The sequence below is a fragment of the Panthera onca genome, chromosome X (assembly GCF_046562875.1).
Source record: "Panthera onca isolate mPanOnc1 chromosome X, mPanOnc1 haplotype 2, whole genome shotgun sequence".
NCBI lineage: Eukaryota > Metazoa > Chordata > Mammalia > Carnivora > Felidae > Panthera > Panthera onca.
In genome coordinates, this window is record NC_138357.1 from 117,200,344 (window position 1) to 117,224,126 (window position 23,783).

Sequence of the window (23,783 nt, forward strand, 5' to 3'; positions counted from 1 at the left end):
GTGTGTGTGGGGAGGGGGGAGTCAGAAACACAGACATGAAAAAGCCAGGAAGCAGAAATCCATGAGGTAGAATATAGTTAGAACGTGCCACTGAGAACAGATCTTTAAACAAAGTTGATTACATGCTTGAATGGATTGCTCAATGAAATTCTAGTAAGTGACCTCTTTTTCCTCCAGAGAGCTCTGGTGCCGTTTATCGGCCATATGACTTCATGTCTTTCTGGGCTCCACAGTTAATAATTTCTTATTCCCCCTGATGCTCAAAAGAGCAACCAGCTTTGTTCTTCCTCATTGGCCAAATCAAAATAACTTCCTACTATTATTATTTTTAGTCTCAACTTATTTCTGGGCTATACTAATATAGGGAGGTTCTTAGACAAAGTGGGCTGAGGATCGTTTGCCCCCAACACCCTCTGGTACCACTGCAAGGGGAAACGTCGTTCTCGTTAAAGAACTAGAGGTACAATGGATGTTCACTATTGAGAGGCCTTTCAAATATGGAGACAGTTTCACTGAGAACTGCCACTCTCTCCTCATAATTGAGGCAAAAAACAACAACACTTTAAAGGGTGAAGCCACCGAGTCAGCGGTACATTTAAATGGATGGGGAGTCTTTCTGCTTTTGCATCATAAATGCCACAAGATCTACATTTGGACTAGAAAGCAAGAACTGACAAAGAGGATAAAGCCAGAGTCCCTGGTTTCTACTATTCATACCTCAAATCTGAAATTCTGTAGGATTATGGGGGACAGGGAAGGGAATCTAACACATGTGGAGGGCATTCTGCATTCTGGGCACTCTAGGTCATATATATGCTCTGTCTTTTAATCTTCCAGCCTTACAATATGTGGGTTATCACCCTGTATCATGGGTAAGGGAACTGAGGCTCAGAGAAAGTAAGTGAGTTAAGTCATGAAGTCTGGATAAGAACCCAAATCAATGTGAGCCTATCTTAGTCCAACGACTTCTTTTTCTTCAACCAGCTCCTTTTTCCCCCCGCTCCCTCTGCTTTGTCCCCATGTGGTGACACTCTTCCTATCCAAACAACGTGATTGGAATTTAAAGAAGTCACATCTCTATGGGCCTCAACACTTTATTTTGTTACCAACAACACTTCTTCAGATATTCCTCAAAAGGAAACCCATACTTCAAATCTTCCAGATTCTCAATACCTCCCTAGCTTAGGTCTTTAATAAGAGAACAAGATTATAAAAACCACCTGAAAACCTGGGCTTCTGTGGCTAGGAGTTTCCATTTACCATCTGGCCACAGATCACCCACCTCCTCTAATTGCAGAATCAGGTGTGCTTGTCAGTGGAGTCCAAAAGGGATCAGATCCCTAAGGAGGAAACAAATCAATCCTCAGCACCCACCTGCTTCTTGACATGTATATTCCCTTCCACAGGCAGATTGTAAGCGCTCTGGATCAGATTTTTAGCAATGAAGTAGTAGTAGACAGAGATAATCGACAGTGGGATGATGTAGAAGACCAGGAAGGAAGCCATGGAGTGAATTTTGGGGTGCAGCTCATTAGAATGTGGGTACGGAGCACAGCTAATGAAGGTCTGGTTGGTGCTTTCCTCATGAAAGGGATGTAGATCAGAAAACACAGCCTCCGGGATTGCCAGAAGCATGGAGATAACCCAGATCAATGCAGCTTTGAGGCAGATCTTCATCAGAGCATGAGAGGCCTGGATATCCATCGGCCGGACGATGGCTTTGTACCTGGGGCAGGAAAGATGGAATGTTCTGTGTAAGTTGGCTAACATTATTATGGATGCCCCAAGGATGGGGCAAGCCAGGCAACTGGGTGCAATATTTAAGGAAGCGCTCACGCTCAGGTTCATGCAAGTGCTGACTCTGAACTCATACTACCATGACAGTGAGTGCCTCCCTAAATGTTATACCCTGAGCACATTGCTTTCCTTATCCTAGTCCTGACTCTGAAGGATGCGTTCTTGTTTCTTCACCCACAATCTCTCTTGATTTTAAGAACACTTCTCAGAAAAGCTGAAACTCCTTTCATTTTTCTTCTTAACTCACAGAAATTAATAGCAGGCATGTTTAAAGAAGGACACAGGGACAAGGAGTTTGAGTCCTTTTTTGGCAAAGCCTTCATTTTGAGTATTCGAGTGCAGTTCAGGGAACCTGAAGTCATTGAGTATTTACACATGCCTCTTCTCTTTTTCAAAGGGTGCAGAACAAATAGCCCACTGAAAATGTTATACCAGAAGCATCCCTGTAAGTGTCAAATTAATCTTTCCCCTGCCCTCTTGCAGTATTTAGGTTCCTCCTGGTTTCTGTGCTATATGTGCCCCGGACTTGGGCTGAATGCTCTGGGAAGCAGACATTGAGAGGAAACCAGAAGGATAAGAGGTTTAGTGGGGAGTCTTACCTGTGAAAGGCAAAAGGGAAGGAAGCAAGATTAGATGGAGGGTAGCTGTCAGACCCCAATGCAGACCTGACAAGGTCTACACCAGTGAAAGTGACCAACCATCCTAATTTGTCTGGAAATTTCCCAGCTTTAGCATTGAACATCCTACATCCTAGGAAATCTCTCAGTCCCAGCAAACCGTGACAGCTGGTCACCCTATGCCAGCCTAATGGTACCAAAGATTGTCCAGTGCAGTCCTGTCTTGGGTAGAAATTGCCAGGCCCTTGTATCATCACCTTGCCTAGTCATGGGCTGGGGCCACCCAAAAGGAGTGTGACCTCAGTTACTCTCTGGTATAGTCACTGGATGGGAACTGTCCACGAAGAGCATGACCATAGCTTGAAAGCTGAAGTGGACCCTGAAGGGACTGACAGCCACAGGCTAGCAGATAACTACTGTCCCTGCAGCTGAGTAGTGAATCTTTTGTTCAAGGGAGGTCTGAGCAGAGCAACCCAATATCTGCCACAACTCCCCATACAACACACCTAGCACATGAGCTGCTATAGTGTGGAAGTTGATGTGAATTGGGACCAACTAAATGTGAGGGTGTTCATTGCTGAAAATGCTGTGTTAAAACTGGTTCTACCACTGATACTCTATTATATGATAGACTTCGGTGATGGGGGAACACTTATTTCCACTTGCTTCCATGTTGATTAAGCTCCCGTTGGGTTACCACTCTTTGCTGCACCCTGATTCCTCATTCACTTTCTGCCTCCCTCCAGGGAAAGGGGAGTGAGTTATTAAGAGGTGAGTTTGAGAAAAAGAACCTGGCATGTACTCTGGGCTCAGAGAGGCCCATGGTTGTCTAATTGCCCCTGACTAGGGAAATGGCACCTGTAATATAGGAGATCAGGTGTTTGCAAGTTCATTATTGCTGTGGACCTAAGTCACAATCTCCAAACAGCTTTATCCGGCATAGAAGCAATTATTTTTATCATTCTCTATTTCTTTATCTAGCTCTCTCTTCCCAGCTCAGGTAGAAAAGAGAGGGCTCTTACTTAATGGACATCCCCAGCATTCTAGAACAATACTATAGCCCCACTTTAGTGTACCTGGGTTTGCTTTTCCATCCATAAATTAGTTCATTGTAAACAACACACTACCATAAAAACTTCAAAGGAAGTTCAGTTTTCTTCTGGCACTTTCTCTAGTTACTGTTCATCTCAAGCATTTTTATTCCTAGTATGTAGGTAAGGAATTTATATCTTTAAAGGTACATGAACATCTCTAGCCAAAGATATCTCTAATAAATCAATTAGAGATAAAGTAGTAATCTAAGTTACTCCAAGTGAAGTGAAGTGAAGCTGATTCACTCCTGCATGAGGCAGAAAACAGAGTGAATGGCTTACCTCCTTCCCTCTTGAGAATCTTGTACTCCTAAGTACAAAATGCCATGGGAACTATTGAGCTGCTATTTCAAATTCATAACTTTTAAACATAAAATATAGTATAAAAGCATTACTTTTATAGTTTTGCCAGAAAAATAGTTTGAATCTAAATCTAAATAAGCTTCTAGATCTATGTACCAGTTTTCAGGAAATATGAAGATAAAAGAATCTGCTAAATGATGCCATGAAGATACAGTCCAATCCTGAATTGGAAAATTCTGTAGGAATGACTCCATTTTTTTTTTTCAACAAATATATGGCATAAAAAAGGAGGGAGAAAAAAGTTTTTAAAAAAGGAGGGAAAATGGTTATAGACCTACTGAGATGTGTCATACATATCAATTCAGTGCAAAGTGTAGACTCCTTTTAGATTTTGATTCAAACCAAACAACCATAAAAAGATATTTTTGAGACTATTGAGGAAAATCAAATCAGAAAATCATTCAGATTTAGTACTGGTGATATTAAGGAGTTATTTTTAATATACTGGGTGCAATAATGGCATTGCAGTTCTGTGGTTTTAAAAAGACTGTATTTATTAAAAACATGCCTTAAAATATTTACCATGAGTATATTTGCAGTGAAATACTATAATGTCGAGGAATTGCTTTTAAATATTCAGATACGTTCATATTTCGCTTGTACAATTAAAAAACAAGTAAAGGGACTTAACAGAAGACCATGGGGGAAGGGAAGGGGAAAAAATAGTTACAGAGAGGGAGGGAGGCAAACCATAAGAGACTCTTAAATACATAGAATAAACTGAGGGCTGATGGGGGGTGGGGGAGAGGGGAAAATGGGTGATGGGCATTGAGGAGGGCACTTGTTGCAATGAGCACTGGGTGTTGTATGTAAGCGATGAATCACAGGAATCTACCCCCAAAACCAGGAGCACACTGTATATGCTGTATGTTAGCCAATTTGACAATAAATTATATTAAAAAAAAAAAAAAAAGAAAGCTCCACACTGAGATATACTGTGGCAAATTTATAAACTTCAAGGTTATAAAAACAGTTCTTGTATCCAGGTAGAAAAAATAAATCATTATCAGGGGGAAAAATAAGTAAAGGGCGCCTGGGTGGCTTAGTTGGTTTCAGCTCAGGTCATGATCTCATGGTTTTGTGAGCTCAAGCCCTGCGTAGGGCTCTGTGCGGGCAGCACGGAGCCTGGAGCCTGCTTGGGATTCTCGGTCTCCCTCTCTCTCTGCCCCTCTCTGATTCACACTGTCTCTGTCTCTCTCAAAATAAATAAATAAACCTAAAAACAATTTTTTTTAAATAAGTAAAGATGCACCGCAAACAATTTTCGGTTTTAGAATATTCATAAATTATCACAGTAATTAAAGAAATCCCATTTACTAAGCTCTTGCTATGTGCCAAGCAGAGAATACCATCTACATTATCTCACTTATATTCCAGACAACAGACAGGTGCTATTATCCTCATTCTACAGGGGACAAACCGAAGTTCACTGTTAGAGGTGGTGGAATCAGCATTCAATTGAGGACCAACTCCTTTCAGGGTGTCACAGCTCTTTTAGAAGAAAGCTTTGGGTAAATCCTTCTTAGAAGCAGAGAAACAGCAGAAATTTCCCTAATGCGTCTGGAACACACCAAATGTTCCCTGGAAGTCTAATGGTTTTCTAGAACATGGAACATATCAGTCTACTTCTTCTTCTGGTTTAGACAGGAAACACCACGGGGGGGGGGGGTGGTTCTTGTTTAGGAGTGATGGCTGGTTGGACTGGGGTGGCTACTTAATCTAAAGGAGCCAGTGAACTGCCTGTCCAGCTACTAAAGAGCCTCTCTTTCTCTTGAGCATTTAAACTGAAAAAAATGAGAGGATGTAGTCATGTAGTCAATAACAGATGCTGGAAATAAAAGATTTTGATGCCAGGGAAGGGATTGGGCATATTTTCACGAGTGCAAGATGAACGAGCAGCATAGGTAGACTGAGAGAAAGAGAAAGAAAGAGCCAGACATGAAAGCAGAAGCTGAGATGATGCGGCCCTAAGTCAAACAGAGGGTCCTTGGTTTCTGGCACATGAACTGCTTTGGAATGTACGAGGGGTCTCCTGTTACAATCTTAAAATTCTCCCATTCCCTTTTCACCTGAGTTAGTCTGAGTGGCTTCTGTTCTTTGTCAACAAAAGAGCCTTATCTAGAACAGTTAGACATGACGGACATTTAAAGTTATCATCAGGGGCACCTGGGTGGCTCAGTCGGTTGAGCGTCCGACTTAGGCTCAGGTCATGATCTCGCGGTTTGTGAGTTCGAGCCCCACGTCGGGCTCTGTGCTGACAGCTCAGAGCCTGGAGCCTGTTTCAGAATCTTTGTCCCCCTCTCTCTCCATCCCACCCCTGCTTGTGCTCTGTCTCTGTCTTTCAAAGATGAATAAACATAAACAAAAATTAAAAAAAAAAATAAAGTTATCATCAGATTTATTTCCAGTATCGTTTCGCATACATCACCCCCTACTTGCTGCCCTCTGAGAGAATGAGCTGTCAACTTTAATTGTACCCAAGAGATAGACTAGTCCATGGTCTGTTCCTAAAGTCTCCACTGCTTTCCTGCCTTCCTCCTTTCTTTCTGCCCAATCCCGGAGTCTCCATACATCTGAATCCTGTCCTTTCAAATTCCAGTCGATAAGTATCATCTTGATAAAGATTTTGCTGCCCAATCTAGGCTTCCATGATTCCTGTTCTTTCTCCTAACCTGTGTAACTTCATGACAGGATTATTGATTCCTTTCACATAATGCTTGCTATGCACCATCTTGAATTGTTTGCTAGCTTTCCGTGGGTATGTCTTTTCTACCTGACTTTCTAATAAATGTCCTGAGGTTAGAACATCTTTTTCTCTTCTCTTCCTTCTGTGTCACTAAAAATGTTCCAGGTCCCTTGTTCTGCATGCCACTTACTTCAAAGCAGAGGCTCAGTGCATACTTGCTAATTAATTGATAATAATATGTGTCTTGCAGGTGTGTCTCTTATTTCCAACTTCTCAAAAATGAGAGTAGATTCACCTTTACATACTTAGTAAAATTCATTCTTCCACAGACTGACAGATTCACTCCTGACACCATGGGCCTCAAGACAATTGCTTCCCACTCCTGAAAACATCTGTGCACCATTTTTCCTATGCAAACATTGGAAAGGTCAGAAACATTCTGTGGAATGAGATTAATGTCTCAAAGAGATTTTTGGCAAGTAGAAGTAGCCAGCTCCCACATCCAGGTTGGAAACCTTTGCCCACAGAAAAGTATGTCTTTTATTCAAATACGGGCACTTTGTTTATTTTTAGGGACCCAGCATTTCAGCCTTCATTTGTAATTACCTATTGAGGTCTGGAGGAGTTGTTGAACAACACTATTTTCAACTCTCCTGATGGCACACTACCTGTGGCGGACTGAGGTGAAGAGAAAACTAAAGTAATTAAACGGTCTCTAGGTAATTGGCACATCGTCAGCATTTAAATTGGAATCCTAATACCTAATCAGATTTGACAAGAGTATTAAACATTGGTTCTATTTTCTCCTGAGAATAACACCAGGGACTTTTCTGAAGAAATGTGAGGCAATTATTAGCTGACTTGTAAAATGACTATAATCCAGAGTCATGGAATCTTCTCTCTCTTTGAGCATTTGTGCAAATGGAGAACTTGCTGATCCTTGGTGCTCATCCAGCCATTATCTTTAAGTGTGTAACAGATTACAGTTATTCTTTCCTGTTCTTCTCTCCAGGCCAAATAACTCCAATGCTCTTTTCACTCCTTCTTAATATACTCCAGTCTTCTCTGGGCTCTAATGTGGACTTGGGAGCAGCGCTTCCTAATGGTGATTCTACCAACTAGATTTACGGTCTTGGACAAATCATGGGCTCTTTGCACTTCAATATTCTCATCCCTTAAAAGAAGATCATAACCACAACCTTCAATGATTCTGGCAAAAGTGATTAAACTGCTGAGGAAGAGGTTTTAGGGGAATAGGATGTTCACATAGTCTCAAAGAGTCTCCCTATAGACTACTATCTACCCGCAAAGAGGAAAATGTACCTTTATGTTGGGGAGCTCCAAAAGTCACCCCTTTAACCAAGTGGTCAAATCCAGAGTGAGCTTCTCTGATAGTCCAAGTAGGCACAAGGTCTAGGGCCCATGATACTTGTAGGAGTTTAGAAAAGTGTTTTAATTTCTTTTAAAAACCAGACGAAAAAAATGAATACAATGCATCTTGGATTATATTTATCTTTATGCTGAAATAATTATAAAATAGAATTCTTAATATTTTTTTTTGCGGAGAAAGGGTCCTATAAAGGTAAAAATACCAAGGGCCCATGAAATTCATAATTTGGCCCTGATTTAATTTAGCATCACCAATAATGGGACCATCTGAGATCATGTGCCTCCTGATATAATGCAATGGGATAAACACAACATTGCCAATGCAGTTGTCTTGCTCCAAATTTTTAATCTGAATCTATATATGAAGAAACAGACAAATCCAATTCTGGCACATTCTACAAGATAACTGGCTTAGAGTCATCAAAACAGTCCACATCATTTTTTAGAAGAATATAGGGGAGTTATTGTTATACCTCAAAGGAGATTAAAGAGGTATAATAAGTAATCCTTTTCACAATATATACATACAGCAAATTATTATGTTATGCCTCTTAAACTTATACAATGTTATGTGTCAATTATATCTCAGCGACACCAGAAAAACAAAATATAACAACCCAATGCAATGTATATACCGTAATTTGATCCTGGATTTTTTTAAAAAAGGTAATAAATTACATTTTTTTGGAAAATGTGGGAAATATGATTACATATTAGATTCTATTAATGAATTATTGTTAATTTCAGTAGGTGTGATAATGGAATTGGAGTTGTGCAGAAGAGTGTCCGTGTTCTTAGGAAACACACCGAAATAGGAGTGAAAGGTCAGGATATTTGTACCTTACTTTCCAGAATCCAACAAAATAAAACAAAACAAACAAATATGTGTATGTCTCACACTGGAGAGCAAGAACAATGTCTAGGGAATGCTAATTGTTGAATGTGGGTGGGTATTATACAGAAGTTCATAAACAAGGGAGAAAACATGCTAAAATACAGAATTTTAAAAAAGATAAAAGAGTAAAATAACAATTTTAAAACAACGTGTTATATATTTTATTGACTATAAACCCTTTTGTCATCAGAAAAACTTTATTATAATTATAATATGACTGAATGTGTCATGTCTGATTAGTGCCTATACTAGGAATGAGGGAATTGTCTTTTTTGTTATATTCATATTGTTCTCTTGGGCTTGCAATTTTAGTATCATCTATAATCTGTGGGGTTTTGTTTTGCTCTGTTTTGTTCTGTAGGAATATTTTTAGGTCACTTGTCCATTTGGGGAGGTTAGTTTAATTAAAACTAGATCATACAAAAAAACAAAACAAAACAAAAAACAAAACAAAATACACAGCAATCTGCCAAACCTCTCCGAAACCTGAAAGTGCAGGGAAGAATAGGGTGCCATTGTTGAGCCTTCTATATGGTGGGACCTGTTCTCCTGCCACCCGAGCTGCACGTGATAAGGGATCCTCTGATGTGGACTCGGGGAGAGAGTGAGCCTCAGTTTGGACACTACATATTACCAATATTTAGTTCATATTTTCTTTTAAATAAAAAATCAATATAAATATAAGTTTTGATGCTTTCCTCCTTACCTGTTAGATCAGGTTGCACCTCTCCTAGAGGGCATGAACCCCACTTTGTGGTCCGTTATCCAATAAGATACTTTCCGGAAAATTTAGCAAATGTTTCAGGGAGTTTTCTAAGAGTCAGCAGATGAGACTTCTCTCCTTGCCCTGGGAGGAAGCGAGCTTTAAACTCAGGTGAAGGCAGAGGGTCATGATCCATATTACAAAGTGCAGTCATACTTTTTCTTTTTCTCATTTTCTTCAGAGAAAGATCAAGACACAGATCGTGGATCCACGCAGGTCCATCTCTGAGTAAAGTCCTGAAGTTTGTGAACTGCAATTCCCCCTCTATTGTGTTCTTTCCCTGTAGGCACATATGGTTTCCCTGAGACCAAACCCTGCTTTGGGGAGGGGCGTGCATAGCAGTCATTCCCTCTGTAGTTTGGCTTGACGTCAATGCGACCACTTTCCCCGCATGGAAAGTCCGACCTCTGATTGTAGAAAGAAGGATCTCTTTTGTTTATTCCAATAAACAAGTTTTGTTTATTCCTCTAGCAGATGGAGGAGCCACTGGAGGGGCAAGGGCTGCAGGCAGCCACACTTCTATTTACTTCTTCAAAGGCTTACTTTGCAACTACCATGTGGGAAGTTCTTTCTTGCAACAGATTGAAGAGGAAGAGTATTGTGTACCTGGGTTTCAATTAGATTGATTCTGTTAACAACAACAGTAGCTAAAACTTGTGGGAGACTTACTACGGATCAGGTAACTATGTTATGAGCTTTGTTTAAATTATCACTGTTTTATCTTCATAACAATTCTCTATAGTAGGTACTAATATTATTGTTCTTTTACAGATGAAGAAACTGAGGCAAAGTAACTTTTCTAAGGCCATTAGTGCCAAGCATTGGAGACAAGATTTGAGCCCACGGAGGCTTCTTCCTATCATGATGATCCTGTGGTTGACCAGGCAGCCTGGGCTTTCTGGTGTAGAGGAGGAAAAACGATTTTCTCTCTGCTGTTCTAGGTTCTTGGCCAAGACCCACCCACTCCCCCATAACAAAAGACAATTTAATAGGAGAAAAACAAATAGAAGTTTAATATCCTATATACTTCCTATACCCATGGGAGAGGCCCAGGAAAATGGAGTAACTCCCCCAAATGACCCAAGCCTCCATCTTAAATACCATTTCCAGTTAAAGGCAAAAGAAGATGGGGGGACAGGTATGGGAGGTTAACCAGGAAAAGTATAGTAAACAAGAGTAAGATTGTCATGCAGATCTAAATCTTGGCCTTCTCCATAGGAGATAGGAGCTCCTAGAGATTTAGAGTCATCCTCTCCCTGGTACAAAGACAGAGACACCCTTACAGATGGAGATTTCCCTTATAAATGGAAATGTCTCTTACCAAAAGGATAACTTTGATTAGGGTTTTCAGAGCTTGTCCTGTGCCTGCTGTTTCTTAAATAATCTGCCTAAAATAATCCTCATGCCAAAGAGGCACATTTTTGGGTAGCAAATTCTTCTCCTTTTTGCTGGCATTGAAATTAAGGGAGAAAAGCAAATAAATGATTAGAATGTCTGTTCCCTACCTACTCCGTCCATGGTGAAAGCACCGTGTTTCCAGGCAGGCACAAAAGTCCTTTCTTGAGTCTGTTACACTGTATCTCGGGACTCTTTCACTGCCGTATACACACCCTGACATTCCCTGTGGCCTGCGCCTAGAGTGAGGTCCGAGCTCTCTCATAAATTCAGAGACCTCAGGGCCTAAAGAGGCCATCCGAAGGAGACTTTGGAACCAAGCTGAAAACGGCATCAGGGAAGCTCTACAATCTGGGGAAGAGGCGCTGTGGTGGGAAAGGTTCAGAAGGGCAGGTACTGTTGGCATATGGGGGATGGAGAAGCTGAAGTATAAAATGAAAGAGAGAAGCAGACAATTATTGGACTTCTCTGGCAGAAGCAGTTGGGCAACTATTGACCCTTGGGCCCAAAGCGGGTTTCAGCAGGATGACCAATTCCGAAGCTCAGGGCTAATCCTGTAAGGGAATCCGTCAGAAGGGGTGGAAGCAGGATGAAATCTTACAGTTGCCAGTGGATATGTTTAAACTGACCAAGGAGCAGTAACCCAGTTAGATTTCAGTAGGTGTGCAAACATCCTGGCACAAGTTGTTCGGAGGCCATTCCTCAAAAATGTTATGGATGGAAGAACATATATTTATAACTTGTTAGACTTTTTCAGCAATTTATGAGCCAAAAAGTTTGAAGAATGTTTATAAATCTCACTTGCAAGCTGCAGTTAGACATAACCTGCATTTACTCTACTGAGTAACACAAAAGAGAGCAGAGAGTGGGGAAAAATCACAAAGCCAGAGAAAAATCACCCATGCTCTAGGGTAGAAGGTAAAGTAGACTCGGGGTAATAAATTGTCTTCCTAAATTGTCATTCACCCCCAAACAGACCCCGAGACGGGGATTTAGGCGCAAGTAGTTTGTTTGGGAGGGGATCCCAGGAAGCACAGGGAGGGAATAGGGAAGTGGGACAGGGAGGGAATAGGGAAGTGGGACAGGGAGGGAATGGAAGCCAATGAGTACCACTCCGGGCAACTGGAGCACAGGCCTGCTGGGGACCCCTTGAGAGACTGGTGAGCACATTCCAGAACTGTGCCACCAAGGCGTGAGGAAGCTGAGGTGTTTCCCATTGATTCCCATCCCTCTCTGGTTGAGGATGGTCTTCTAGTGTTAACTCTGGAGTGCTCCCCCTGCCCCAAACCTTCCCATGGCCAGATATCACTCTCACTCAGAGAGAAACAGCCAACCCAGCAGTGTGAGTGACCTCCAGGGAGTGCGAGGGATATGGGTACGCCACCAATAGTGACCGAATGTGTAAATTTTTCTCCCAGTCCTGTCAGTTTCTCAAACACATATACAAAAAAATGAAATATCAGGGACATTATTAGTTTTTAAATATACTTCAAATTATTGGAGATAAAAATAGAATTTAAAAAATTAAAAATTTTTAATGAAAAAAATTTTGTATTAAGTTTATTTATTTTGAGAAAGAGAGAGAGAGAGCACAAGTGGGGAAGGAACAGAGAGAGGAAGAGAAGATCCCAAGCTAACAGCACAGAGCCTGATGTGGGGCTCAAATTCAGGAACTATGAGATCATGATCTGAGCCGAAATGAAGAGTCAGACACTCAACCACCCGAGCCACCCAGGCACCCCTCTTTTTTTTTTTAAATAAGAATTATTAAAGCTCAAAAATACCATCATGGCACATGAGTCATTGTGTCTAATTATAAAAATTTAACAGCACAATATTTAAATAACCTTTTGTGAGAGGCTTTGTACATGGTGAAATGTTGACTCAGCTTTGTAGCTTATTGGGTCCCCTGGCCCAGAAGGTTGATCCTGGCAGTGTTAGAGAGTTATACCCGTGTGGTGAAGGAGCCCACCACAGAGAGACAGAGGGACGGGATGGAGACTGGGAGCCCTGCATTCTACATCCACTTCGATAATTAGCTATTTTTGCATAGCGTGCTGTCTCAGTTTCCTTTTCTTTACTTTTATGTTATTTATTTTTATTTAAGAAAAACTTGTACAGCACTATGTTCGGGGTATAGCTCTGAACACTTATCGTGGATTAACTTTCTGAATCTCTTATATCAGTGTAAGGAAGTAGGTACTACTGCTGTCATCCTCTACTTACAGGTGGAGAAACTGAGGCACAAAAAGTGAAGTAAGTCACCCGAGGCGACATAGCTACCAAGTGACAGAGCCAGGGTTTGAACAGAGGTCCTGAGTCCAGATCTTAAACTATGAGATTTTCAGATCTCTGTTTACTTCATCTGTGAAATGGAACTAATGATATCAACCTTGCTCGCTGTAAGGAGGGGCTAAATGAGGTGTTTGAAAAGCACTTTGAAAACCAGAAGCACTATCTAAATGAAAGGCTACTGCATTTCATGAAAAGAAAGGACTGTCCACTGATTATCAACTGGTTGAGATTTCAACAACATCCTCTCAGCAACCTTATGAACTTTAAATAACAGTCATGCTAATTACATTCACTCTTTTGACTAGGAATTCTAACATTTCAAAAAGAAGTCAACACATTATTTCATTTCACCATTTCAAAAGTTACAATAGTCCTATATGATATCTTAAAAGTAAATACCCTTATCCCCATTTTACAGATCAGAAAACTGAGACCTATAGAGTGATTTGCCCAAAGTCACACAGTTGACAATTAGAAGAGCCAGGGCTCAAACTCAGACATCTTTCCAAATTTTTTTTTTAATGTTTATTTTGAGAGAGAGACAGAGTGTGAGTGGGGGAAGGGCAGAGAGAGAGGGAGACACAGAATCCAAATTAGACTCCAGGCTCTGAGCTGTCAGTGCAGAGTCCAATGCAGGGCTCGAACTCACAAACCGTGAGATCATGACCTGAGCTGAAGTCAGAAGCTTACTGACTGAGCCACCCAGGTGCCCCTCAGACATCTTTTCAAATTCAATGCTTTTGAATTTGTCTTCACTATGAATAGTGCTCCACTAAATGTGACCTTCAAAAATTAACAATAAAAGAAAGAGAAAAAAATACAATGAAAGAAAGAAGGAAGGGAGGGAGGGAGGGAGGGAGGACAGTTGCTGTTTAATAGGTAGGGAGTTCCAGATTGGGAAGATGAAACAAATTCTGGGGATGGATGGTGGTGAAGGTCACACTACCATGTGAATGTACTTAATGTCACAGAACTGTACACTTCAAAATGATCAAAGTAGTAAATTTTATGTTATGTATATTTTTCCACAACAAGCAGAAGGAAGGAAGGCAAAAGGAGGGGGGAGGGACGGAAGGAGGGAAGAAAAATTTGTAAGTTTGTCACCATGCAACTTTGGGGGCATCTTAAGAATCAACTGAAAAAGTTTGCTTTGAGTCAGCAAAGATATCATCAAGGAAGGTGGTCTAGACAGTTCATTTGAATGACTTTTTTCAGTTAAACATTTTAGTAGAAAAATGCTAACAGCCTTTTCCCAAGAGATCTCTTATGGCCCAAACACTTCCTATTTCTCTAACCATTTCAAGCCCAGAAGAGTTGCTGGAGGTACTGAGGAGCTGATTCTCCCTGAGCACAATTCCCCTTTTGAATACTTTTAAAGGGACTTGCTTAACATGAAGTCACTTGCTTACATGAAAAGACCTTAGAGGAGGCAGCACCAGGCGCGAGGGTGAAACATTCGGAGGAGGTAGGGAGAAGAGCAGAGCCTGGTCACATCTTTACTCCCCCGTGAGCAGCAGGAAGCCTCTGCCCCCATGCCCACTATCCATGTGAGCTGGAATCCAGCTCAGCCTTGATTTTAAACTCTCATTTTCTTCATTTACACAACTGTTAGTATCACAGAGGACCCAGGGCACACTGGAAAAGACACATATCTTAAAGATATGTGGTTGGTTTGACTCTCAATTTTTGATCTGAAAGCAAATGTGCATGATATGACAATGCCTCATACTTTAAAGCACCACACAGCTGTCTGATTCTTATTATATTGTCTTGATTAAATCCCCTTGGAAATCTGTCCTGGCTGACTGGACAGGGGTCATGGATTCCCCTAGGTCCTACTTTGATATTGTAATAGTGACATAATGGGACAGAAGGTAGCTGTACTTGTGGTGAACACAGCATAGTGTATAGACTTGTCAAATCAGTAAGCTGTACACCTGAAACTAAGGTAACATTGTGTGCTAACTCTACTCAAGTAAAAAAAAATAGCAAACACCCACTGCTGAGTGACTGCCTCAGCAAACACCCACACACTTCTACGTCAGGGACAGCAAACTAAGGATCTACTGGCCACATCTGTCCCTCTGCTTGCTTGTTTTCATATGGTCCATGAGCTAAGCATACTTTTTACATTTTATTTATAAAGTTTATTTATTTATTTTGATAGAGCAAGAGAGCACGTGAGCAGGGGAGGAGCAGAGAGAGGGGGAGAGAGAGAGACAGAGAGAGAGAGAGAGAGAGAGAGAGAGAACCCCAAGCAGGCTCTGCCCTGTCAGTGCAGAGCCCAGTGCAGGGCTTGATCTCATGAACTGTGAGATCCTGACCCGAGCTGAAACCAAGATTTGGACACTTAACTGACTGAGCCACCCAGGCGCCCTAGTTTTTATATTTTAAATGGTTGGGGTAAAAATCTAAAGAAAAATCAGGAGTGCCTGAGTAGCTCAGTTGGTTGAGCATCCCACTCTTGGTTTCGGCTCAGGTCAGGATCTCACAGTTGGTGATTTTGAGCCCCACATCTGTGCTACTTGTGTGGAGCCTGCTTGAGATTGTCTCTGCCCCTCTCTCTCTGCCCCTCCACCACCTGCTCTCTCTCTGTCTCTCTCTCTCTCTCTCAAAATAAATAAATAAACTTGAAAAAGAAAGAAGAATCACATTTTGTGACATGTGAAAAGTACATGAAATTCAAATTTCAGTGTCAATAAATAGGTTTTTACTGGAACACAGCTATGCCCATTTACTTACATAATACCTATGGCTGCTTTCATGCTATAATGTCCGGTTGAGTGGTTCCAACAGAGACCTTATGGCCCACAAAGCTGAAAATATTATCTGGCCCTTGACAAAAAATGTTTACCGGCACCTGGCCTATGTGCACTGAATGTGTGAACAACATTCTGTTGTTCTCTTGCCTGTTCATACCAAAATTGTTGGTTCCTTCTTTAAATGGAGGAGAGAGCCTGTCTTCCATTTCGCATGGCACTCTGCCTGTTAGGCTTATTAACTTGTGATAATGAAGACAATAGGCCACTGACCTTTGCTGTTGGTTTTCCAGTATCAAACACTCATTGTTTAGGATGCTTAGTGACCTTATCAGCAAGGTAAGTACGAATTTAGTATCTCAGGCTCTGCCTGACACTATGGATATAAAAGTCCGTGACCATTAAGGATTTAAAATTCTGGTTGGGGAAGCAGGCTATACCCAGGTAAAGCCCTCAAAGAACAATAGAATGATATTTACATATTACATTCCCCTTTGTGAGGCACTCTCAGAATAGACGATGCTGGGCCAGTCTATGAAGTGCTTTTATCATGGTCAGACATATGAGTACATGTTTAAGGACGAAGCTGTTTTCTGTATAATTATGGAATAGAAAACTTAGGAGTCATCAAGTCCCATTTCCTTCACATATGGAAGAGGAAACTAGTGCCCACAGAGGTCCCATGGTTGGTTAGCTGAGAACCAAGACTAGAACCTGGGTCTCTGGATCCCCAAGTTAGTTATACTTGACTATAGCACTTCAGAGTCTCAGGTCTTTTTAAAGCACCAGTAAAGGATGCTTAAAACTAAATATTTACTACACTTCTCTTCATCCCATATGACATGTTTTCCTCAAACCATCATTTTAACCTTCAATTTCACCTCTGCTGACAAGCTAGGAAAGAAAAGATGCCAAATTCTGATTTTTCTGTTCTCCTGTGGTGTTGCCAATCATTTAACGTGGAAAGGGAAAAGAAAATAATGAAATTCTTAAAAATCTGTTTTGACTGCTATTTCTTTAGAAAGAAATAAGTGTTTCCCATATGCTCTCATGGAGAAACAACTGTAATTTTGTTTTTACATCAATTTTGTATTGTTTTTTGTGTGTTTAACGTATTTCTCATAACAGAGGCCTGACCCTGGTATGAAACTGCCTGATAATCAAACAAAACAACACAAAACAAACAAAGAACAGCACCAATGGGAAAAAAAGAAATCGTGAAAAGCTTGAAGTTAACCTGTAGTTATTCTATTTATATGTACACAACATAAAGAAATAAGTGAGTCACATGGACATATTATTATTGTCACAATAAGTTCTTCTCACACTGGAAATAAATGTCTTTATGTGCTGCACTTCGCATTTTCTCCCTACTTCTTTCCTATTACCACTGACCAATTGGTCTGTGTACAATACCAAAAAAAAAAAAAAAAAGAAGAAGAAGAAAAGAAGAAAAGAAAGAAAAAGAAAAAGTAATAAAGAAGTGAAGTTTAAAGAAATGTACCTAGGAACATTTTGGCTCTTGCCTTCCCACGAAATTTTAGCTGTTCTCAATCACTGCATAACTAAATGTTGGCTCTAGCTCCCGCATATTGGGGCTAAGAGTCCTGGCTTGGTTGAAAGATCCCAGAGGCTTTGATGTCCCTACAATATTTGGCAGGGCCCACTGCTGCAGGCCTCAGCTGAGACTCCTCACTTACTCACTTTGAAGTTAGCCAGAGCTCACTTCTCTGAATCTAAATTGCTGAGTTAATTTGAGGCTATGAATGCTGATCCTACAGGTCTGGCTAGGAAGTTCTGTACTCTTCTTTAGAGAAACTGGGATATGGAGAGTTGTGAGGGCAGCAGACCAGGTCTTTAAGAGAGGTGGTATGGGATTTTCCACCTCTGATAACAGCAGACTAGCTTGTTGCTGAGCAACTCTCCTGACATAAAAGTTAGAAAATCTCTTTGAAAACATCAGAGAAATACCAAAGCAGTAAGGATTCAAGGGGCCAAAATCCTGGAGAGGAGGGTAAAGGAATGAAGCTATTGTTCAGCATCATTTTCCCCTTAAAGCATTTGTTAAGTTTCAATCAGCAGCAGAGACATAAAGCTGAGTGGAGCTTCCAGCAGTTTTAGAAGGAAGGAGGTCAATAAATGGAGTACAAGGGCCACCAAGGAGAGGAGGCCAGGTAAACACCCCAGGCTTTCAGTTCAGATTCCCAAAGGGGTAGACCCCAGGAGGAGGGATGAACCAATTCTCACAAAGACCAAAGCTCAGCCTCCAATCTGCACGGTCCCCAGTTGGGTCAGGTATACTGCCACCTAACTGCCTGCAAGAAGCAAGAGCTAATCTTTTCTGGATGATAATAACATCCAGAGCCTCAAATTATTTACAATTCATTATATACAAAATCAGGTAGTCAAACAAAATTGCCTCATATACCAGGAGGCAAAACAAGATGGCCAAAACACAGGAGAAGAAAATCAATAATAGAAACAGGCTTATAGAGTTACCAGAGAGGGATTTCAAAATATACTGGGACTAATTCAAGAAATTAAAATGGAAATTCTAGAATTGCAATATACCCAAACTGAAGTTAATAATTAAGTGGAAGCTTCAGAAGCAGACTAGACACAGCTGAAGAGAGGATTTGTGAGCTGAAAATGGCCAGACTGAAGTACAGTGAGAAAAAAGGCTGGCAAATAAGGAAAAAGGAGAAGGAAATTTATGGGACATGGTGAGACGGTGAGACGAAAATGTGACTAAAATAGTTCCCAGTAACTGAGGCCTGACCCTAGTATGAAATTTTCTGCCTCAATAAAAGCAAAAACAACCAAAGGAGGAAGAAAACTTGAAAAGCTTGAAGTTAACCTACAATATCCTATTTATATGAAGACAGCATAAAAAAGGAGAGGAAAAAGAGAATGAGACAGAAGCAATATTTGAAGTTGTAATGGTTGAGAACTTTACAAAACTGGCTAAAACTTCAAGCCACAGATTTAAGTAAAGCTATGAATCTCAAGCAGGAAAAATACAAAGAAAACCACTTAAGTGCATCACAGCAATGCTGCTGAAAACCAAAGATATGGGAAAAAATCTTAAAATCAGTCAAAGAAAAATCAATAATTTTGAAAAGCAACAACAAAACTGATATCTGTCATCACAGTAGAAATCAGAATACAATAAATGGCAACTTCAAAGTGTGAAAGAGAACTGCCGGCTTAGAATTCTATGCCCAGTGAAAATATCCTCCCCAGATTACATCAAATAAAGGCATTTTCACACACAAAAATAGAAAATGTATCCCCATTAGACTTAACACTGAGTGAAACATTGAAAGGCATTCTTTGGACCGAAGTAAAATGATCTCAGATGAAGTCACAGAGGTGCAGGAAGAAATAGCAACAGAAAAGGTAAATATAGGAATAAATTTAAATTTAAAGATAAATATGAGTAAATGTAAAAAAACTAACAAAAAGTATGTAAAACAGTAAACATAATGAGTTGTGGGTTTTAAAATACAAAGAGAATTAAAATATAAAATAGAAATAGTCCCTCCCCCCCCCCCCCCAAAAAAAGGCAGGAGGGAATTAAAATAAAGTGTCCCTGGGTTGCGATCCTTGAATTCTCCAGGAAGTGGGAAAGTACTAATTTATAGCAAATTCGAATAAGTCAAGGATACATGTTGTAAACTAGGGTAGCTCCTAAAAGAATGCTAAGAAGAGTTTATATAATTCAACTTATGGGGAGGGGTAGAATAATTAAAATATTTCATTAATTTAAAAGAAGGCAAGAAGGGAAAAAGGATAATGAAACAGGTGAGACCAATAAAAAACAAATAACATGGTAGATTTAAATCCTGATACATCAGCAAAGTCAAATTTATCAGAGTGTCTGTGTTCATAGAACAGAAACCTGTAGCCAAATTACAAAGAGCAAAGACATTTGTTTAAAGTCACACATGTTATGCATACCCACAAAATACCAACATGGATGAAGAAAATTTAAAACATAATACAAAGGCATCCATGGCAAATAGGTTAATGGGGATCATCAATTAAATGAGTATATAAGATTACTCAAGGCACAAAACTTTAAATACTGTGAAACTGTATGGCCCATATAGGAAAGAAATTTGATACTGGCTTTCTCAAATAGTTTTAAACATTTTATAATAATCTAAACATACATGACATAACCAGTAATGAGTTATGGAGCTGAAATAAACTTTTATCTTTTTTTAATGTTTGCTTATTTATTTTGAGAAAAGGGGCGAGGGGCAGAGAGAGAAGGAGAGCAAGAATCCCGAGCAGGCTCCGCAGGGTCAGCGCAGAGCCCACTGTGGGGCTTAAACCCACAAACCATGAGATCATGACCTGAGCCAAAATCAAGAGTCAGATGCTCAACTGACTGAGCCACCGAGGCACCCAGAAACTTTTCTAACCTCTCATTAATAGTAAGTCAATTTTACAGGGCGCCTGGGTGGCGCAGTCGGTTGAGCATCCGACTTCGGCTCAGGTCATGATCTCGCAGTCTGTGAGTTTGAGCCCCGCATCGGGCTCTGTGCTGATGGCTCAGAGCCTGGAGCCTGCTTCGGATTCTGTGTCTCCCTCTCTCTCTGCCCTTACACAGCTAGTGCTCTCTCTCTCTCTCAAAAATAAAATAAAAACATTACAAAAAATTTTTTTAAAAAAGTCAATTTTAATCAACCATGTGACAAGTCTGACTTGTTTTTCTAATTTCTCTATAGAAAAGATTATCACTGGGGCGCCTGGGTGGATCAGTCAGTTAAGTGTCCAACTCGTTGGTTTCAGCTCAGGTGATGATCTCACGGTTCGTGGGATTGAGCCCCAGGTGGAGCTCTGTGCTGACAACATGGGGCCTGCTTGGGATTCTCTCCCTCTCTCTCTCTGCCATTCCCCTGCTCATGCATGCATGCTCTCTCTCTCTCAAAATAGATAAATAGACTTAAAAAAAAAAAAGGAAAGAATATCACCAAACCATTGTCATTTTAAAAGGAGACAAATGAGGACGAAATCAAAATATCTGAGAAAAGAAGTGTGATGGACATGTATCAGGCAGTTAATTAAGAGATATTATGTTTTCTGGATTTTGTGATGTTTGTTGAGTTTATCAACTTATTTAAATTTGTAACACTGTGATTTCCAAATCTAACATGTTTCTAAATATTTTCAAACATTCACTGCTCTACTTAACTTTTTGTTCATAATTTTACTTGTTTTTTCTTAAAAACCGTCCTCCAAACAGTTCCCATAAAACCTGGATAAGGTCTTTAAATACTGTGAAATTGTAGGGCCCATATAGGAAAGAAATTTGATACTGGCTTTCTCAAATAGTTTTAAACATTTTATAATAATCTAAACATAGATGACATAACCAGTAATGAGTTATGGAGCTGAAATATGCACACTCTACATACCAGGAGGAATGGAGAAATTTTTTTCTTTTATTCTGCAAAACATGTGTTTTAATTAAGAGAGAATTTATGCAAACCCTACATACCAGGCGGATTTACAAGTGCAAAAATGCTAATTTAGTCTATTTTCAAAGGATGTTATTGACAAGTACAGTCATCTAGAGTTAGAATAACCATTCTACTGCAGCCATTTGTTAACCATCAAAGGGAATGAACATGATTCACAAACCATAATCCAGCATTTCTGGTTCTCTGAGTAAGACCTACCAGAATTCATTCATTTCTTTATTCCTTCCTTCATTTTCCATCCACTCAGGTATTCAACAAACACTTATCAAGCATCTACTACAGGTTAGGGACTGTTTTAGTATCAGAGAATATGCCAGTGAATGAGATAGCCTCCCATTTTGTGTGGGGGGTTATATTTCTAGTGGTAGAAGATAGACAATAAACCAGTAAGCAAATAAATGAACAGAATAATTCTCAAGAAAATAATACTGGATGATATTTACCTAAGAGAAATGAAGACATACCTCAATTCATAATCACCCAAAACTGAAAACAATCCTAATGCCCATTGACTGAAGAAGGGATAAACAAACTGTGGTATATCCATGCAGTTTAATACTACCTCAGCAATAAAAAGGAATGGGGGTGCCTGGGTGGCCCAGTCTGTTGAGTGTCTCTTGGTTTCAGCTTAGGTCATGATCTCACAGTTCATGGGTTCAAGCCCCATGTCAGCCTCTACACTGACATCACAGAGCCTACTTGGGATTCTCTCTCTCTCTCTCTCTCTCTCTCTCTCTTTCTCTCCTGCTCTCTCTCTCAAAATAAATAAATAAACTTAAAAAAAAAAGGAATGAGCTACTGATACATGCAACAACATGAGTTGCAAGAAGCCAGACTTAAACAACTATACACTGTATAATATCATTTATATGATATTTTGGAAAAGATCAGTCATTTCCAGGAGCTGAGGGTGGAGGAAGGAAGGGGGTAGACCACACAGATACAGGAGAGTATCTGGGTGTGATGGAAATGTTCTACATCTAGACTGTAGTGCTGGTGGTGTGTAAGTTTGTCAAAATTCAGAGAAATGTACACCTAAAAGTTTACTGTTTGTGAGTTACACCTCAGTCAACCCCAAAAAAGAAACTGGATGATGGAATAGCATTGGTCATTCCTTTAGACTGAGTGACCAATGAAGACCTCTTATAGAAACTGATGTTTAATGTGTAAAATGAACCAGCAGCCTCTTAGAGGTCCTAGGCAAATCAGATCTTTTCAAGTAGCAGCAAATATCAGATACTAATCAGCAGAATTTCAAAGCTGACTGTAGTAAACAAAATCCCTTGTTCCATTATGGGGAGGTAGAAAGAGAGGAATGGAGAAATTTTTTTCTTTTATTCTGCAAAACATGTGTTTTAATTAAGAGAGAATTTATGCAAACCCTACATACCAGGGGGATTTACAAGTGCAAAAATGCTAATTTAGTCTATTTTCAAAGGATGTTATTGACAAGTACAGTTCAAAAAACCTCACCAGGAAGCCCTTTCAGGCTATGCAGTATGTTTCATGATCAAGTTTGTGCTTTTTTTTTTTTTTTTTTTTGCCTCCATTCATATTAAGTTGCCAGAAATAATACTTAATTAATCACATAAAAGTCTAACACTTTAAAAGATAACATGTAAGAGACAAGGTCAAAATTCTTTTTTGCCCTTCTATCCGCAGCACTCCAGTTGAAAGAGCCTTGCATCTGCCCTCTGGGCACTCCAGAGTCTGCCAGGAGCCGCCACAGATCTGTCACTGTGGGAACACACAAGTTGAGTCTCCTTTCCAGAGAGGCAGTGTATGCTTCAGAAAAGTCATACTGTGGAGAAGTTATGGACTGCTGGCTCATGTAAACCCCTCCAACAGAGGGACTTTCTGGAAAAGATGCTTTGCAAGAAATTAAATTTTCTTCTCTTGTGCAAAAAAAGGCCAATCTCCCTGGAATCCGTGAGGCTGGGCCTCTAGAACATTAGTGGAGCATTTGGATCCCCTTAGAAGGGCACCACCGTGGAGTCACTCAGGTTATCTTCCCTCAGAATAGTAGGGTTTGAGATCAGTAGCTCCCGCTGTCCAGGGAAGGGAAATGGAATCAGACTCTGTGTTTTGATGGTTTCTGAAGAAAAGGTTCCATTTTCCCCGAAGGAACTGGGACTTAGAACGAGGAAAGCCAGGATTATAGTCTGACTGTACTCTGAACCTGTTGTGACAAGGCCAAATTCCATCTTTCGGTCTCTGTCAAACAAGGGTTTGAACTTCAAG

At 40.2% G+C, this 23,783-nt stretch overlaps 1 protein-coding gene across 2 annotated transcripts in view; it reads right to left on the reverse strand.

Moving 5' to 3' along the window:
• Window positions 1-23,783, reverse strand: part of GRPR (gastrin releasing peptide receptor) — a 37,216-nt gene that overhangs the window by 7,781 nt on the left and 5,652 nt on the right. For both annotated transcript variants that reach the window (XM_081793859.1, XM_081793858.1), the window contains exon 2: window positions 1,375-1,726. In XM_081793859.1, the coding sequence (XP_081649985.1) occupies window positions 1,375-1,726 (352 nt within the window). The remainder of the gene's footprint in view (window positions 1-1,374; window positions 1,727-23,783) is intronic.